We start from the raw sequence: 20,479 nt of genomic DNA, 5'->3' as shown, positions 1-20,479 counted from the left end.
CAAACACATCCGATTTCGTTTTTGTGCAGCAAGAGTGCTTCGCTCATAAAGAGCAAGCAAACCCATTTGCATTCATAAGCATCAAATAAATAAGCAGGTTTTGTCAAGGCTTTAGAAGAGATAAGGGACCTTTTCATACTAAGCGAAGACTTTTCCAAAAGCTGTGTGTACCAAACGCCGCAGCCTTCATCTAAGAAAATATAATTAAAGTGCCACAGAAGTGGAGCTTACCATGAGGCTGTTTGTAAACACTTCATTACATCGCTGTCATTCAGAAGATAGTCGAGACAGAAACTGTAATGGCCTCATCAGCTGTATCTGATAATGAGCATACCTCTGCTATACAACAGAATGAAGTTGGGATAAAAGAGTTTAATGCACTTCCATCCGATCAGTGTAATTGCACAAACTTGGGGAACTAGTGTTGTGATAATAAGAGCATGTAATGTACACTGGTCTGAAAAACAAACCAGAAGAGCTTCTTTGAGATGAATGGAAAAAATCAGATTATGACCCCCTGCTCCACAAGGTCTAATTATTCCACTTCCTCTAACATGATTATCTACAGACCCCTTGCCATGAGTCAAGTCTGCATCTATGCAAGATTAGGGTCAAGCTAATTAGTTTCCCAGACAGTGACTTCAGTCCTTCAGTGTCTTTGCAATACACATAACAAAACACTCAGCCAGCCAGTTGATAAAAACACATCTGAGAAATGAAAGTCTAGACTCAGAACATTTTAACAGAAATGATAATATATAGAGAGTCAAGGTATGTCACCTAAACAGGAATAACAGCGTGTTTGAAATATTTCTTGTTGCACCCAAAAGAAGAAAGAAAGAGAGGTACAGATAAAAAGCGCCTGTTTGGTCAATAGCTCATTTTCTTCCTTTCCTCTGTCCTCAAGGGCATGAAACTGGTAGAATGCAATTCTCTTTGGCCACTGACTCATATTTATTAAACACGTCCGTGGATGAGTCTAAAACTTGGAAGAAAACCCTGTAGATACTCCCCAGTGTCCTCCAAAAGAATGTCACAGGATATTATGGATATTTAGAGCAGTAAAGTAGAATAAAAGACCCAATTTAGTCTTTGGACTTCGTTGTTTATGATTAGGATTTGTATGAAAACATGAAAAACAAACCTTAATTGGTTTGTTTCTGTAATCTACTCCCAATGCTTGCTTTGTGAGTTTGAAATGCAATACTGTAAGGTGTATGTTTTTGGAAACTATTAGCATTAGTATTGGAGCTATAGAACGAGCCAGGAAATAGGTCAATGGTCAGCATCTCTAAAAAAAAACAATATAGCTAACCATTCCCGGAACACCATGATAATTGCAGCGTAACAGTGTCACACATACCCGACCTCCGCTATGAACACAGTTTGGTTAGTATTAGGCAAGAAAACTACTTGGTTAGGTTTTGGAAAACATCGTAATTTGGGTTAAAATCCCTCCATTACAAACATACCTACTTCATTAGTAGATGAATGACCTGTTCTTAACCTGACGTCCATGCCTGACCTTCTCCCAGTTAAGACCTGTTGCTGTTTATAGTACTTCTCCCTTGTACTGTGTGTAACAAATATAAAGATCGGTCCTGATAAACTGCTTTCACTTTCGACCTATATATTCATTTTTCTGATGAGGACTGGCTGGTTCTTTTGGGGCTGACATCAAACTGGTGTCAGTGAGGATCCTTATCAGCACATCTTCATTCATTTCTAAAACCAAGGCACTGCAACTGTCACTAGGCTCCTGTTTTGAATTAATTAGACCAAGTTTAGAGATGTATTTCAGGTGGGACTTGGTGGGAATGTTGATTGCAGAACATAATTATGACACTGAGGAACTCAAAACATATTTATTAGAAGTCATTTGGAGTTGCTCAGGATGGATCGATGGATGTGGCCTCTTAGGTGGAAGCGACAGAGGATGGTTAAAGGCCTTTGGTGAACTTTGACGAGCAGATGCTTAATACTGATGCAAAGAGTAGCAGCTCAAAGCGAGTGTTAACGCAGGAAACACAGTCATTCAGTTGAAAGTGGTCAAATCCCAACTGAAATTAATTGGACCCATGTGTAACAACGTTTTTTTTCCCTTCTCTTTAGGAGGCGCAGAGAGAAGCTGCAGGCCCACCTGAAGGAGAGTCGCAGTTTGAAAAACTACACTGCGAATTCCCATAATGCCCTGGAAGCCAAGATGAGAGCCTCTAACAACAACCTGCAAATGCATGAGGTGACTACTGCTGCTCCTTTTTCCATTTTCCACATCCACCTTGACTTTCTTTCAAGACTGGCTGCTTTAAAAACATGTTTGGCAGATAACGTGACTTGAGCGACATTAACTTGACCCTGTGAGCTCAGGACTAAAGAGTGGCCATCTCCAGTTTCTTGCCTATACCAGCACAAAGATAAAGAACCACAACACCTTTCTTTATCAGTATTTTTTTTCAGCATTCAATACATGTACCAATAGTTGCCATCAGCAGAAATTAAAATGAGTCTGTTGCTTACATTCAAAATTTATTCAAAAATATGTGGCAGAAGTGCCCCTGAAGAGATTATCACAAATCGGACATATGCAGTGCAAATAAAACACCTCTAGAGTATTAGCATCGGTCATAAAATTCATCACCTCCTGCAGTTTTTAGCTGCATATGCATCAGTATGTATTCCCATCTACACCAGGCCACTTGCATCAGGCTCACAGGTCTTTGAGTGAGCAATCGTTCAGTGGTTTGGGAGCACGGTTTTGGCCAGCGACATCATTCATCATCTTCTCAGCGCTCTTTGTCATCACATCTCTCCCACATGTGCGTTGAGGAGTAGCTGCTATGGAGAACATTACCTTAATTTGTATGTCAATCATATCCACATCTTCCATAGCCTTGGGGGAGTGTGTGCATGTATGTATTTGTGCACCACTGAGCATAAATTAGCTCTAATCATTTTTACATATTTACCCTGTAAGTTAGCTATCTCATCTGCACAGTTTTGACACAAAGCTCTATTGGATAAATTGTATGTCTCCTCCAAAGGCACGATTTAAATTTAAAATGAAGCAAGGTGCATGCACTGTATACACCGTGGACTCTATATGCATCATAAACACATTAATGTACACAAGATGGATAAATCACTGCGTGGGAGAAGCACAGAAATGTATGTCCTGTATGTGAGATCCAGCTTGCATGAAGGTAAGCATTACGAATGTATTATAATACACTATGATGCCCCCATAATGCACTACAGATGATGTAATGACATGCATGCGAAATGTAGGCATTGAGTTTGACAAAATACTGTATTTTAACTATTCAACCTCACTTGAATCAATGGATCAAAGATGTAGAAGTGTTTGAATGGAGCAGGACTGCATGGGCCCCGTCGACTTCAATCTCGAGCTAATAGACTTTAAAACATAAGGGTGTTGTTGCCTGCGGATCTTGAGATTCGGTTCACAAAGGGTTCAGATGTCTAAGCTATAGCTAGGAGGCAGGGCTAACCAATGCTTTAAAGTAATCTGTAAAATCTAGAGTTGGCGAAGACGACGTGTCAGGTGTGTCTCCTCACATTACCCTCAAGCTGAGGGCTCTGCCAAGGACAAACAAACAAAAAATAAAAACTTACATGAAGATCCAGGGAATGGCATCACTCGGCTTTCTACGTGAATTTAGATCATATATGCCACACACTTCACACAAGATTCAGAGTATTTAAACTACACTGGTGTTGTTGCAGCCATAAGAAGTATATATACTAATACATAGACATGCATATGCAGTATACAAGTGCATATTTCAATGTCCACCTCAACAATAACTGGGAATAAGTGTGCTCAGTTCTTTTTTAATGTGCAGAACTGTGCACCAATCAACTAAAACCTGTTTGTGCACACATAGTACATGCAAATGGATTCATATATATTCATATATTTCTCAACATAACATCGACACACCACTGGAAAAAAAGATCAGTTATTTATCAGGATGTCTGTCTTATGTACAAGATCAATGGCAGCTGTATTCTCCTTCGTCTTTATTATTCAACATTCACTTCTTTGGCACTGAACTAAAACATGTGCAGCTTCAATCTCTATTTAAATCTTCAAATGTTTTACCTTTTTAGCACATTATTACTGTAACTTTTCACTTTTATTAACATCTTTTTTTTTTTTTTTTTACATATTTTTCATAATCTTTTTCCTTACTGAATCAATAGGAATGTTCAAACCTCCAGCTCTTTAAACTCATTCCCTTTCGTCTTTCAGAGAGGAACTTCATTCAAAGTTAAAATGGGTCACTACACTTTATCAGTTCATTTCAGCTTTGTGATACCTTTTCATACTTTCTGAGAAATTGGAGAAGTTTGGGTTTCAGGCTGCATTTAGATTTTTTTGAGACTTCATAATGGATGTGAATTTCGGCAGCTAGAGCTGGTCGAGTTAAACATTTTAAACACATTATACAAAAATGTCCATTCATGCTTCCTTAAACTGAAAACTTCCAACGCGCAGGGGTTATGCTTTTTGATTCGACCCATAATGGATTTCGGTTCACTGTCAGTCTTCACTACATTTCTAACTCAAGGCAGAAACGAATACAGACTTTGTTGCATGCATACTTTCTTCTTGCTTTAGTTCCTTCAGTATACTTTATAGTAACCATCATTAATGAAAGGTGAATGTACAGTAATTAAACTTGCGTACGTCACTGTTAACAATGAAATGCTTTACAAAGAGTGGGCTGTGCTAGAAGCTTTGTGACATAAACAGTGCTTGCAAGGCTAGTTGTTCAATTAGCTGTGACTAAATCACCAGCCCATTCTCACTCCTAATGCGTCAAATACAGCAGTGTGGTCAAGTTTGACGCTGTAGTTACCCCTCTAGCATCACTTCTTGAAGTGTCCATATAGTGCAGTAGAATAACGAGCGAGAATAATGAAGTTTGGGGGGGTTCAGTTTATCATATAGTGGACATAGTTCACATCCCATGTGGGACCAAATTTCTGTAACATACGTAAGTTAGCTTACGTAAATTATGTAACTCACTTGACTTATGTTAACATACTTACGTAACATACAATATTGAAAATAGTTATTTTAACCCAAAGTATGACCTTTCCCTAAACCTAACCAAACTGTGGCAGTTCAAAAGTCATAATATGTCATATGTTAACTGTTTGTCAACAACCTTTATTTTGAAAGGTAAACCAGACATTGTATTTTACATTATATTGCGAACATGACGGCAGAGCCCTTTACTTGCAAATATGACACTAGAGGGATCACTATTATTTTGCATATTAATGATTATCACTTCTAGAGAAAATATAATAAGTGGACTACAATGGAATGCAATAATATACATTAAATGAATGTATATAGGTCATAAAATCACAAAACTAATTGCTCTGTTAGCACTAGTTCATGAATTACTGATTATTGTTTACTGACTATACAAATGTGTATTGTTGAGAAAAAAATAAGCCTAAACCTGACTGTATAAATATTGCTTTTAAATCTTGTTTTTATTAAATTGTTTTTTGTCTTAAACAGCCTAAAGGAAACTCACATGCAAATGAATTTGTATTTGTTTATTTTGTGCCTACACACCCAACATTGCATTGATTTCTGTCTGCAGGCAATCAGTTACCCAAATTTCAGATCACAGAGCAACAAGCAATTGTGTTTGAGGAGCATGCACTTACACAAACACAGCTGGATGTTATGCTACATTTTTTTAACTTATTACTTTTATTTTGTATGTCACCACCAATTAATCCCTGTTTCATTTTCTGATCTAACTGCACTAGGGAATTTACTTTTTTGTTGCATTCAAGCACTTGCACATGTAAACAAACACCCCGCAAAGTTGGGTAAGTCATGACGAAGGCAGCAGAACTATCCAACAGCGGCCCGTTATAGGGAATGAGCACTTCTGATTAGCACCGCAGGGCCATTTGTTGGAAGTATTTGATTAAGCAGTGAACTAAAGAGCTGCTCTGACTGAGCCGGTCTTTCTCTATCAATCAGTTTTACCACCCTATCATGTATTCTACAGGTTTTCCACAGAGTCTCTCTGTCATTGCTGCATAATTGAAACTGTCTCTATCATGAACAAGACTACCCTGAGCGTGCTCTGCTAAGCTTAGGTCTGAGAGTACAGAGTTGTGTATGTGTGTGTGCGTGTGTTTAATGCTGTTAAGCTGTTATTGATGCCAGCATCTCTGCACAAATCATAAAAATCATCTGCTGGCTCCCTCCGGATAGTCTGTCAGTGTTAAAAAACCTCAGTGCCAGAGGCATACGGTCCCTATCTCAGAGATTAAAACATCCATTACAATGTCCACACATACACACACATATCCATTAATATATGCCATTACATGCTCCCTTTGCACCACAGATGTCCAGACTCGGCATGAAGTCACTGTCAAAGCAATGATTACTTTTGCCAGTTGTATCTGTGTGTCATTTATGGAGCTAGAGAGCAGAGTTTCTTTGCCTGCAGCTGTGCGAGAAAACATTACATTTAAATTGATGACCTCTATAAACAGTCGGTATTGCTGTATGACACATGCTCACAGTTTCTGTTTTTTTTCCTCGAGCAGTTTCCCAAAAACCTTAATCTATTTTCAAACTGAAACAAAATGGACGCTGAACCACACAGTGTCAGCATTAACTGATTGGAGGCACTTATCTCTTTGAGCCGTTCGGCAGAGCTCTTTATTAGTCTGTAACAGATAAATAAGTTAGACATGAGACTTTTTTCTGCCTTAACTGTAAAAGCAAAGCATTGTTAAGTCAGTGAACCTGGACATTCCTTTAGTTACGACTTGCAGGGGCGATTATACTGCCATCCATTTCTTCTTAATCATGAATTATTTAACAGCACATGCAAGCCTTAACCTTCCCTCTCTGTTTGAATAATTGGAGCCCACTTTCTAGTGTAATTTCCCTTTCTTAAAACTTCTTATTTGCTGTTTTATCACAGGCTGAGAAAGGATCGACTGCTCACCGGAAGCTTCTGTGTCAGTTGTAATGGAAGTTGCAACAGGATTACCTGAATTGATCTAAAAATCAGTGCAAGAAATCTTAAAATCATTTAAAACATTTGGCCAGTATTACATTTGTGAAGATGCAAAATCAGTGAAGCACAACATGGACTGATTCAAACAGGATGAGCAGCATTTGAACATATGAGACGCCACAAAGGCTTTAAAATAACATGTGTTGACGTGTTTCACAGGAGTTTCTAATTAACTCGCTGCCAATTCCTGCTTTAGTAAGGATGGTATTCTAGTATCAAATCAAGTTCAGAAAGAAAATATTTTATGGTTTTATAAGTACAAATCAGCCTTCAAATGTCTGAATGGTCACATAACGATGGTAGCATTGACACTAATGAGGCTGGTGTCCTGCGGAGGGACCTCAGAAGGGATTGCCTCCGTGACAACCTTGTTAGTCAGACATCAAACTCAGAACTTTGTATTAAAAAAAAGACATAAATGTACTTTTGAGCAAAAAATAGTCTCTTCTAAGCTTATTTTACAAAAGTCTAGACGATGCTGTCTAAGATAATGCTGAGGAGAGGAAACTGTCACTGCAAGATAGATGCGAACCACAGATAGGTTTGTGGTGCAGATAAGAAATCAAACCGGCACCACTCCCCTTACATCTCTGAGGCCTTTACACTTTAAAGCGTAAAACACTTTCTTGTGTTGTCCTGTGTTCTTTTGAATAGTTCACAGCAGATCTTTGCTGCCGTGCAACTGAGTCTGCCTTGTCAACCGTATTGTGAAGTGCTGAACAAAGAATATTTTGTTTCATTGCATATTTGTCGCTCCAGAGATGGGGAGTAACATGCAGAAAGTTGAAAGGGAGAACCTGGGACTTACAATAGTGCTGATTTAGATCTCCTGTCATGGCGGCTACCAGAGAGAAAGGGGGAAGGGGTGACAAGGAAAGGATCAGTGTCAGTGAGAAGACATTCAAAAGCGATGGAAAGCAATAAAGAGATTACTACAAGATGAATGCATTTCCAAGTCAAATGAAGGACAGAAGGTAGACAAAAACACCTATAAAACACAATGTGAACCAACAAACATGTGATATAACGAGCCAAATGAGAGTTTTTTCTTGCAGGAAAGAGATACCCGTGAAGCATAAAGGGTATCTGTCTAGATAACATATAATGTCTGTTTTTGTGATACTTAATTCTCCATCTCTCTACATATTTATTCCATTCTAACCTAATATTTCTTGATTTTCCACTGAACAGAAGCACTGAGGGGCTTAATTGCATAGATTTAATAATCAACTTCCCCACTGTGGTAAATCCAGGCTTTGAAAGGGCTTATTAATTATTAAGATCTTGGTATTTCTGCCTTATTGGATGAGAACAGAGAGCTGGGTGGATATACAAAGGGTGTGTATTTTTACATTGCAGTAAGGCTTGTTACCATAGCTTCTATTTGAAATAATGTAGGGCTCTGACATGTATAATATATCCTACACTCTTGAGAAAAGTGTGAGCAGCTAATTGTGCTTCTATAGAAGTAAGAAGATGAGTTTCAAATATTGTGCCATTCCACCAATGATAATAAACTTCATGGGATTTTGGCTCAGTTTGTATTTGTGTGCTAGAGAGATCTTCAGTTATGTAACCATCTTTGTTTGGCAATTGTCACTAAAGACATTGCTTTGGTCCCCAAACTTCATGGCTTGTGTTCCCATCAAACAAAGCAATGTCTACAGAGAAAAGTAATGTTCTCTTCCCAAACAGTTTCATTTGTAAAACAATTGAAGCAAGGAAGTGTATAAGGCCCAATCCCAGTACATTCCTCGCCCCCACCAATTAGCCTTACGCTCACTGAGCTACATGACCCTCCAAACTGAGGTTTTTCAGAGGCACACTCCGAACCAAGGGTTATGAGAACTCTGTCATTTCAATGTATTACAGTCCTTTTTTGTAATAAGCATAAAACAATCACTACTCGTTTGCTGATGTCTCAGTAGCTAACTAGCTGTCTGGCTAAGGTTACATTGTTATTGCTAATTTGTGCATGACAGTCCCATATTTCTGACATATTTGATGGCTCATGACACCTGAAATTTAACTAATTTAGTCCGGCAATTAATTGGTTGTGCTTGGTACCACTCCTCTAATATCAGTTCAGCCTGACAGGGTAGGAACACAGGGTTGCAAATGTTTAGCTTATCAAGCACTATTAGTGGCCAGGTAATGATGCAGTGGTCCTTTTTATTTGATGACATGTTTGATAGCATGAACAAATTGCCAGCATCTATGCTTTTCTATCTCCATCAGACAAATGACAAATGGCTTTGTGATGATGCCAGGATCGCCACAGTAAAGCAAGAGTAATCACCACAGCTGAGGACGGCATATTGTAAATGTCCGGCCGTGTCTGTTTACGGAAATGCCATCAACGACAACTGATGCCATATGAGGGTCTTGAAGGGTTGTCCCATTTCAGTGGGGGAGATTTTTCAACCGCTACCATTTGTAACTGTGTTCTGAGAGGCAGAAAGGCACTTGGAAATGAGGGGAAGGGGTTACAATTGAAAATGGAATTGAGCTTAACTTTCCCCATTTTCATAAAAATAGGAATTGTTGAAGAAATGTGTGTCTGATTCCCAGACATTTCCACGCCTTTTGGTGGCTTACAGCTCTGGGTTGGAAACCATTGAGCTAGCCTGTAAGTTTAATAAATAGTGCATAAAAAGAAGTGTAACTCATATTTGGCCTTCATAGATACATCCACAGTGCAGAAATATTTCATAGGTAGGCTGTCACCTTTTTACTGCCCAGCAGCCACATATTCAGACATCTTGGACACGTTTGGACTTCAGTGAACTTCCCACCTTTTGTTGTTGCTAGAAGGTTTGTGACACAACCAGAAGCCTTAATGCGTCTGATTCCATCAAGCTGTCAGAGGCCTCCTTCAGCTCGCCACACGGTTCAATTTACTTCCATCCCTGAAAAGCCAAAAATGACGTCAAGGAAAGTGGAAAAAGTCAGAAACAGATGTTAGTTGACTCCATTTGACTCTGACAGTCAGCTCCTAGAATCAAGACAGTAGGAACTCCACACCCCGAGGCTTTCAGTGTGTGGGAAAGAGCTGGGGGAGTTAATGGAAGAGATCTAAAAAACGTCAATATAACTGGCTTTAGAAGAAGCAGAACTTTTATTCTGAGTGGGAACACTTTGGATCGCACGATATAAAATGAACAAAATGCCTTTAACATCATTAGTATTCATTTATCTGATGGATTCCTCAACAAACTCCCAAAAAACTAAAGTTTTTGTTATTGTTCTTGTTTGTATCTGCAGTACTGCAAACGGTCCTCGCAGCCCCGCCAAGGAAATGTTTGTGAGTCCAGCTTTGCCCACTGCAACATCTCCACTGCGTCGTCCAACAACTCCAGGGGAACAGCAAAACATCACAGGTATAATATTTAATTGCACACACGGACACATACAGGTGTAATGCTACAGTAGAGATGCAGCTGTTCCCTCTGTTCACTGCAGGAAACAGCAATAATGCAAATTATATCAACAATAGACAACTTCAGTGTCCCTTGCTATAATCAGCTCAGTGAAGAGAGAAATTGAATTATCCGCATTACAGTGCAGCCAAAGCTAATTGCTGATTTACCGAAGAATGATAGTAATTATAATTAAAGCTATAAACATGTTAATAAGCGTATCTATAACAGTCATGAACACAGAGGAGATGCGACAGAGATAAAATGGGAAAGCACATGCATGGGGATTTATGAGCCAGCGTTAATGTGTAAATTCCAGTAAGCTTTTTTTCCCTCACACTGCTCAGTGGTGTGTTTGAGCTGTCTGGGCTTTGGCATGTTCATCAGCAGCAACAACACACTCCAACACACACTTCAGTGCCTACTTCTGACAGTGTTAGGATTCAAATATTGCCAAGTCTGGATTTTCTGTTACAACACACACTGACAAACACATTCACAGAGCTGAGCCAAAGACAGGGGATCTCCTGCAGATCCAGTCCGTACGTCGGACCACTCGTTCACTTTCTGTTTAGTTTGAAGAAAGTTTTCAGTAATATATTCAGTGACTAATATATTAACTTCTGCCCCTGGTTTTGTGTTTTTATGTTGGGGAGAAAGGGTGAAATGACAGCTTTTGATCTAACATGAAATTAAAGCTTTCGTTGGCACAGGTGAAAACTAGTAAAATGGAACATTTTGCTAACTTTTTTTTTAACTGTTCTCTCAGTGATCGCTGTTCAGTTACAACCATTCACACCTGAGAGCCTCTCAGTGCACCCAGGGTTTTCTACCGCTAACTGTTAAGACACTCCACTGTAACAGCTGGGGGCTAATCGCCTTTTTTCAAGGGGATCCAGGCAGTAGTTGGGAGGAGATTTTCCCAGACAAACTAGAAATACGATCAGACAACCTTCAAACCACAAAGTCCACTTCTCTTTTGGATAAACTCCTCCAAGACTTTTTTTTAAGCTCCTTTTCTCTCTCTTTCTTGCTCTCTCAGTGTAGAGTTGAGTTGATCGCTCTGCCGTTTGTCTGTTTCTCTTACCACAAATGGCATTCTTAGTGGACAATCAGGGTTTATTTGTTTGCAATTGCATCAGCTTAGACAGAAACTTGCACACCATTGTCAGAATAGCGGAGTATGTTAGGATACAACACTCTAAAATAGCCAGAAAGAAACTGGCCAAGGCTAAATCTGTGATGCCGAAATATCTCATTTGAATGTCTTTGTACAAAACTTACCCAACACTATTAAGAGCCTGGCTGTAAGCAGAGCTTCCACTTGTTATGGCTAAGAAGCACATTTTTAGAGGCAAATCTATCCTTCAAAACTGTAGAGTTAAATATGAATGAGGGCCTAGAGTGAACATTTGCTACTTCTGTAAATTAAGTCAAAATGTACTTAAGATTTTTCTGCCTTCAAAATCTCTTTTGAGAGATTGGATGTGAGCAAAGAGGATATGTTAATGAAGACAGCCCTTTCCAATTACTGTAATACGACTGATTTACCAAAGAGATACAAATCAACTGTTCCTCTTTAAATTATTTGTAATTAACCAGAAGTCCACTCTGAACTTGTAGCCCTCTCCGACTGCAGGACATTTCCATTAACCTTTTGGTGAACTTTGAAACTAGACTACACTTAAGAGGGTATTTCTATTTCAATTTCATACTCTCTCTCTCATTCTCTGTCTTATTTCATACAAATAATTGTTTCTCAGAAGGCAGAAATGTCCCAAAGGGTTATAGGTTACAGACTTTCTTCCTGATGTTACTGTTTTGGCTGCTTAGTTTCTAGATCTATTAGCTTAAAAAGGGCAATCATTTAATCTTCTATTTTCTATATAAATTCCGTTTCATAAAGCCTTTAAACTGTCGTCATATGTTGATACAGCTTTCAGTTGTTAGGACATTATTCTTTTAACAACTGACAACTTACCCAAACCCTATGTGTATCACCTGCAAGACCTGATCCAGAGAAACCAGTGGAGATTTAGGCCTGATCCAAATTGCAGTGGACAGTCAGACCTGAGAACACCAGGAGTTGCAGTGGCATGATGCACCACAAATTGACAAGCACAAATAGTAGCAATCACCATCAGTTTACTGTGTCAGTTTTACCTCAGCGAATAGATCTTCTTCCTGCATATTTACATAAAGACATGAGACCCTATCTGAAACAATCAAAGTGTATTTTGGTTGAGAAGATGACTACTGCTACACCAGCCATCAATCCAATGGTTACAAATATAACAGCATAGTCCATCGACCACTATAATTAACAATAATAACTTTCATTTATTTATTTTTTGTAGAAGTGGTTCCTTGTCTCACATCCCGGATCAGAGAACCCGGACAACCCATTGGTCAGCCCCACGCAGGACCCCGCCAATACCCAGGGGAAGGTTAAATCCGATTGGAGGATCCAAGTATTCGGGCCCCGCCTACCAACATCTTCAAGAAGTAGACTCCTCTGAGAGGGAGGCTGAAGCACAAAGAGGGTAAGGAGAATGTACTGAAGGCCTCAATTATAATGAATTACTGAACTTCAAATGAAAACAGGAAAATATCAATGCAAGACCTGTCAGTGGTCACCAGGACATAAAAAGGGCACGTATGAAACTGTTGTGAATCTCAACTGTGCACTTTCGTCAGTGCAATAACATGATTGGCTGATATGTTTCTCGGTTTGAATGTTATAAAGCAGAGGATTGGAAAGGTTCTGTAACCACCATCTCTGATCTCTCAAAATGTTGTAAGTGGTTTGTCCCCCCTCTTATAATGTCTCTGGTATTACCATGTAATGCAGACCACAGAAATATTCTGTGTTTATAGGCTCTTATTATGCAGACTGATAAAGGGTGGTGTAATGAGTATTTAAGGGTTTTATCCTCACTGTCTTGCCTCTTACTGTCTCCGCTTTACTTCTTTGCTGTATCCTCCATGTGCTGAGTCATTTCAACGAAAGCCACTAACTGAAACATAGAGCCTGCTATGGACAAAGCTTTGGATTTCATTTCAAGAGTGGATATTTCAAAGCCAATTCTGATTTTTTTTTCTCTTTTTTTTTTTAAAGACTGCATTTCTTGTTTTTAATCTTCTTTACTCCCACCCCCATCCCTTTGTTTTCCAATCTGCTGAGCAAAGATAAAAAAAACAAGGTCACGTTATGTTGTGGTCTGCAGTCCAGTGGCGTGAGTTGAAAGGAAACGCTTCGCCGGGTGTTTGTGCTATTAAGTGCATGATACAGGCTGCACATCCAGATTCTTCACTCTCTCTTTTCCTCTCTGCCATCTTTTCATGCCTGCACTAAATCCTGATTCTCATCTTTTTTTAATGCGATGGATTAGCAGGTGCACCAACAATTAAATCCTAATTCAAATGTAATACAGTAGGGTTACGCTCCTCAGGCAAAACTGCATGTGCATAGCAGCCAGGGGGTATGCAAATGATCAGCGCGAATGATTAGCAAGAGATGTATTCAGTCTGAAAGGCACTTCGACCCATTTTTGGTGGGTCATGAGTCAGTGCTTTACCCACCTGGCAAGGCTCACTTCAGGCGTTCGGGTCCCAGCGGTCCAGGCTCAGGATAAAGCTCCACATGACCTACATGCATACTAATAGAAGACGAGATCGACACACGCACACATACAGTGAGAACACATGTTCACAAAAATAGCATGCATACAGTAAATTCAGTGGAGTGCATAGGGGGCTACAGAGTAGTGACCGCATGTGACCTTTATACCGAGAGCGCTTATGTTCCTTTTTGTTTTAATCTTTATTTAAACATGAGTCATTTTTTCCCAAATGTCACTATAGATTGACTCTTGAACTGCTTAAGTATACTTCTCATCAGCACAAGTGCCCTTGTCATCTGCCCAAGTAGCACTCAAGTGCCCCTGTTGTCACCTAAAGTCCAACCCCAAGTGACTGTCAGGTCACAGAAGTGTCTTTGTGTTGGCCCAAGTGGCCCGAAAGTGCCCATGTGATCACCCCAAGTGTACGTTGGTGATCCTGAGTTCCCGCTGGGCAGGTCAGGTGTTGCGCTGTCTCCTCCTGTCTACCCAGGTATATTTTGTTTAACCAAACTGTTAACTGGTCAGCCCAAGGCTCCCCTGGTAGCTGAAATGTCTTCGTCTGAATGTCCTCTGATTAAGTAGTCCAGCATAGCCAGACTAATCGCCATAGTGCTATAGCACTGGAGGAAGTTCTGGCTGCTGCATTCATAGGGGGAAAAGACACTCTAGCTTGTTTGTTCTTTAAACCAATCACAATCGTCTTGGGCGGCAGAATGCGCAAGATGCAACAACAGAGCCCCTGCAAACTATTCTCAAGTGAAAACTTGTTTAGCACATCGGGAGACAAGCCCTTGCAATTCCTAATTCCATGTTAAAGAAAAGCTAACAGCCGTTAGCCTGCTTAGATTCATATTGTTAGCGACCAGGTAAGTGTTAGGGTACTACGCCATTTTCAGATTATAGTTATCTAGGGCGGAGAGAGTGGAAAAGAGGAGAATGCTGCCTGAAAAAGACAATGGCAGGGTTATACTCACAGTCTACATCCAGCGAGTCAGTCTACGGATGAGAGTGATCTCTGGTTGATCAAAATGTGTTTTGGTTGGCCCAAACAACGCCTGGTGTCAAACGATAAACCAAAGTGCCCCTCTGGCTCACGCAAGTACCCTCTGGTCAGCTTAAGTGACCGATGGTTTGTCGAAATGATCCTCTGGTCAGTCCATGAGTCATATGGTCACCCTAAGTGTCCCCTGGTCAGCCAAAACGTCACTCAAGTGTTCTCTGGTTGGCACAAATGTCTTCTGATCACTGTAAGTCCCCTATGCTGCCAGAATGCTGCTCTGCTCAGGCCCTTTTGTTATTTTTGCTCCTCCCCTAGAGCATCTGTGCAATGCCACTGCCCAGAATGAAAAACTCCCCTTCCATGAAAAAAACATACTCATGCACGAAACAGCATCCTCCATGACCATCAGACATAGTTTGGGGCATACAGATAAACAGGTTGTGCTCACTCACCTATACACACACGCAATCAGACCACATGCCGACCGAGATACTCGCCCACCTACTCACTCATTCACTCTCTAATGTGCGATTCCACTTAACAGCAGATGGACAGACAGACGACCGACTCCCTTTCCCATAGTATGATAGTCTGTGTTGCCATGGAGACATTTGACCACGACTGCATAGAGACTGAGGGAGAGTTGCAGAGACAGACACAGAAATAGAGAGACAACCGGTCTGAATCCGTTCTGACACAGACGGAAAGCGTTCAGAAATATAGTAAAGGCAGAAAAAAACAGCAGCAGGGGAGTAAAAGGATGTGATAGAGGAGTGTGCAGATAGCATGTGACAGTTAGAAAATGCTTTAAAGAAAGGGTGCCCAGTCTATTCCATGCCTGTTAGAGAAGCCTAGTGTTATCTCAACAAAATGGCTGACAGGGAGACAGAATGTCCTGTGTTGTTACTACTATTTTAAGATAAAGCTGTCTTCAAAATGGCTGACGGAGAGACTGCATGCATTTTTGTATTTTTGTCCCCTGTGTGCAGTATTTTAACACGCCGATTTCTCCCTTTGCTGTCTGAGTTTGTCACACACACACACACACAACCTTCAGTTGAAAGCGCAAAGCTTGTGTGTAGGCGTACACACCTACATGCATGTATTAATGTTTGTATGTTGCTGCTCTGCAAACATTTCCCGGTGTTACAAGGTCACCGCATCACAATACACAGAGATTTGACTTTTGCAGCAAACAGATGAGATATATTTATCTGTGGGGGGATGGATTAATGAAAATGACTGTTAACACTCGTACATGTAATGAGCTCCCGTAAAAGATAAAAGCCCACTCACTTATCTCACCTCACTTGCACACAATCTCTCTGTAATACCCCTCTAGCTGCTCCCTCGTTACTCCGAGGTCTATATTTGAACTCTGCTTCATAGATTTTTGCAATCTGATTGTGTTTCAACACATCAAAAGAGAGATTTGTCTCTGAATGTTATCTTGGGAATTAGCACCCTCGCATCATCCTCTCTTATCGCTCGCGGGATCCTCTCTGTGGACCCGCTAAATCTCCACTGTGGTTTTTGGTGAGGGTTTCATGTCTCTGAAAAATACTGCGGCGATAAAAGGACGACGTGATTTCCTTTGAGTCTGAAAGCACCTTCTCCTCCCACCACTATCTTAGCATGTCTTGATGGAGAGCATAAGTGTGTGTGATGGGGTATTACAAGGGAGAGGGAGTCAAAGTTGGATTCTGACATGGCGGAAAAAGCTAGTCTTTGCAGAGGATTATAAATTATTACACAAATGAGGCTCCTCCGCTCTAGAACGCCACTGGATTTAGACACTGATAACAGTGAAGGGCATGGTCAGTCTTACACAGAGGGAGAAAGAGATTATGTCTGGGCTCAGTTAAATTAGGTCAAGACCTCCATGCAGAACAGAGACTTCGTAGCTTTAAATACAGTCACAATGGACCGGGAAGCTTGCAGTCTGCATCTCCAAGACTTAGCAACAAGGATATGGAACAAGAAGGTATATATAGTGAGCTTAACAGATAAGGCAAGTGATCATCCAGGCAAAGTATTTCTCCATCAGTACCCAAAACTGGTTCAAATGTCTGGGAACACTCCCACACACATCTCCAGAATCAGCACCCTGGAGAGCAGAGTAGCGTTTAAAGGGATATTCAGGGGAAATCTGAAGTATCAGGTTGGTGACCACTTTCTGCATCAGTGATGTGTTTGAAACAGGGATGAGGGAAAAGGAGTACTTGGTGTCTTCAGTTCCATTTCTGCTCAAGAAACCAAATGTCTTGGTCACGTATACATCAGCTCTAGGAGTTGTGTTTATATTGGACACATCTGGGCCACAGTTGATTCATATTTCCAATGAGCTTATTTTAAAAAATGTTGCAGAATCATTGACTGCTGACATTTTTCTATGGAGTTGATACATTTAACAAAGTTTCTAATGAGGTTTTTTAAATATAGCATGTGTGAAACAAAAGCTTAACACAGGGAAAGTATCGCTGTGGGAGCTGTGCAGCAGGGTGCAGGAATCCATGATTACTCACAGCATGGCATCGTAGCATCCAGAATAATTAGATCCATTGTCAAGAAGAGAAACTTCTGTAAGTCTGTAAACACTAACATTAGGATATATTCCTACTGCAAGGAACACTGTGGGTTATGGTTGCAGTTAGGAGAGTAGTCTGATTACTGTCTAGCCGCATGTCAATACATGTATACCAATTTCTGTAACCTGGTTTCTTGTGTAATTTAAATTATTGTAATTACAAATAGTGAACAGGCAACAGATGAAACATGTACAGTTCAACGTGTTGCAGAGGAACAGCTGACAAACAGGATTAGACTGACAGGGACAGACAGGCAGGAGGGGTTGATCATTTGATTTGAGAGAAACCGAAACAACAGGACAACATATTAAAAAGGTTTGCTAGAGAGGTCCGGTAACACAGGTGAAAAAGGGTGCAGGTATGACTGAGAGCAGAGATTAAAAACTTAAAACTTGAAAAGATCTAACTATAGTAAGTTGAACTGGTACAGTTATACAATCTCTGAGCAAGAGTGACTCAGAAAGGATTTTCAAACAAATCAGATGGCCTTGACCTAAAAGTGGAACGTCTCTGAAGGAAAAGAAAAAAATCGATAGAAATTACTGCACGTGATGCCTGATTGCCTCAGTTATCCTTGACTGAAGCAGAACGCCTTAAACTTTAAAACAACAATTCTCATTTTCAACAAACTTCAAGACATTAAATCGCTAATATAAAAAGTGAACTCTCTGTTACCTCTCAACTTATAAAAGATAGTTCAGGTTTTTTGGATTTTTTTGTGTGTGTGTGTGCAGACTTGGATATAAAGAGATGAAAGAAAGATGTCAGACCCATCCTTTTCCCTCTGAGCATCTTCGGTTAGCCTGTGAGATGGCAAAGGGCGAAGAGCTGTCCCTCTGTGTATTCTGCCAGGGTTTCAGCGTGGGAGTTTGAAAAGACGATAAAGTTTAAATCACACTCAAAGACACTGTGACTTCTTTTCCAGGTGAAGTGAGGAAGTTTTTTATCAACAGCTGAACAACCTTTTCTCCCTTTCTCTACTTTTTATGCTTGTTATATTACTACTAATAAAAATCAAGAAAAAAGAATAACAGGAGGAAGAAGACAATTAAAAAAGGACAATAAGTAAACAGTTCATAAAATATTATGATAAAATACAACAACAGTTGTTAAAGTTGCAAGATATGGCCAGAATTTTAGATAAATATCGTGAAGAAACAACAGCGTTGACGTTCTGTCAACGACGTCTATGTGCTGTGTTGGGGAGAAGTCTACTGAAGTTAGCATGCTAACCAGCCAGCCCCATTCCATCCTTTCTCATAGTGCCACTTTGTACCAGTCTCTATGAGGCTGTGTTCAGTCCCAGTCTGGTGTCCTGGTGGCTGAGCCTGGTTGAGCTAAGCCCCTCTCAAAAGGCTAATAGTTGCAGAGCTTATTAGCTAAAGGCAGCTAGCTTCAGCCACAGATAGCTAGAGTGTAGTGAGAAGCTTTCTAGGAGCCTGCAGAATTTTGACTGAGCTGAATTTTATTGAGGTTGAGACAAGAGTGCATTGTAATTATCTTACCAGGATGAAATTATTAATTTTTTTCTCAGTTGGACAAAACAAGACTGGACAACAGAATTAATACACTGGTCGAAATTAAGGTAGTTAATACAGAGATTTCTACAAGAGTTAGTGCAGTTATTTGAAAGGGGACCAAGTTGGCAGGAAATGTAATTCTGTGATTAATCAGAATCAGAATCAGAAATACTTAAATGATCCCCGAGGGGAAATTGCTTGTGATTAGTCTGGATGTTTGATAATCTCAGCTTTTCTGACTTTAACTGAAATTTGATACCATCCAGTTATTGATACCGATTGCCTTGTCCTTCGTTTCCTGTCTCCCATCTTTTTAGCTGCCAAATGCAGGGAGAGAACCAGTGTGGTGACCCCAGACGAGATGCCTTCCTACATATGCAAACTGCTGGTTCCATGGAGACAACATCGCCATCTCCATGGAGTGGCCGCATGGAGGTGGTTTCAGGCCTGTGCGCTCCACCCGGGCACAGCGATCCCAATCCCGCCACCCGCAGCCTGCGCAGGCCTGGACGCCGTCCCAGCCGCTCCCCACCGCCACCGTTCCGCTCCTGCTCTATCCCCATCATCCCCTCCGTCCAATGTCACCATGACAACGAGGTGTCTTGCATGCAAACAAACGTCACCCCGGCAGCCGCAGTGATGTCAGTTACCTGTGGATCCACGCCCTGCAAGGAGGAGAGGAGAGAGAAGCCAGCACACGCCACGGTGTCTTCTTCTTCCTGCTCGTCCGCCATCGGTCAGCAGCAGGATGAGGTGGCGCTGCTGCTGGAGGAGGCGCAGGAGCAGCTCAGGGCATTGGCGTTGGCTCACAGGAAGCAGGAAGACGGTGGGGTCTTCTGCGGCGGCTCTACAGCTGCGCTGGTGGAGGCCAGAGAAACTGTTTGCTTCCTGAACCTTAATGGAGGAAGTGCTGGGGCTCTGAGCTGTAACGGACCCACGCAGACCCAGTTACTCAACCCCAGTCAATCACACAGAGACCTGGTCCCAATCAGCCAATGAAAGGACACGATTTAGGACATTCACTTTCGGTTTGACAGCATTTGACAGACTATGGTGTTCTGCATCTGTGGGACACAAATGGAAATGCTGAATTAAAAAAAATGTTATATCATGGATATTCGGAAAATGTGCTGATGATATGCATACTGTGTGGATACGAACAAACAAACACTTCTGGAGTGGCCGCCTTTACACCGACTGACAGTATGGAAAAAGAGAAAAAAATATTTACATGC

At 40.8% G+C, this 20,479-nt stretch overlaps 1 protein-coding gene across 1 annotated transcript in view; it reads left to right on the top strand.

The window, feature by feature from the left end:
- The window catches only part of nrg3a (neuregulin 3a), a 343,671-nt gene extending 323,428 nt beyond the window's left edge, over positions 1-20,243 (top strand). Inside the window, exons 7-10 of the mRNA XM_073481462.1 lie at positions 2,113-2,239; positions 10,359-10,474; positions 12,871-13,056; positions 19,562-20,243. Of these exons, the coding sequence (XP_073337563.1) occupies positions 2,113-2,239; positions 10,359-10,474; positions 12,871-13,056; positions 19,562-20,243 (1,111 nt within the window). The remainder of the gene's footprint in view (positions 1-2,112; positions 2,240-10,358; positions 10,475-12,870; positions 13,057-19,561) is intronic.
- The last annotated feature ends 236 nt before the right edge of the window (positions 20,244-20,479 follow it).

This window comes from Pagrus major, chromosome 15 (assembly GCF_040436345.1).
Source record: "Pagrus major chromosome 15, Pma_NU_1.0".
NCBI lineage: Eukaryota > Metazoa > Chordata > Actinopteri > Spariformes > Sparidae > Pagrus > Pagrus major.
The sequence above is the reverse complement of the archived record's forward strand: the minus strand, read 5'-3'. Positions and strand labels throughout refer to the sequence as shown.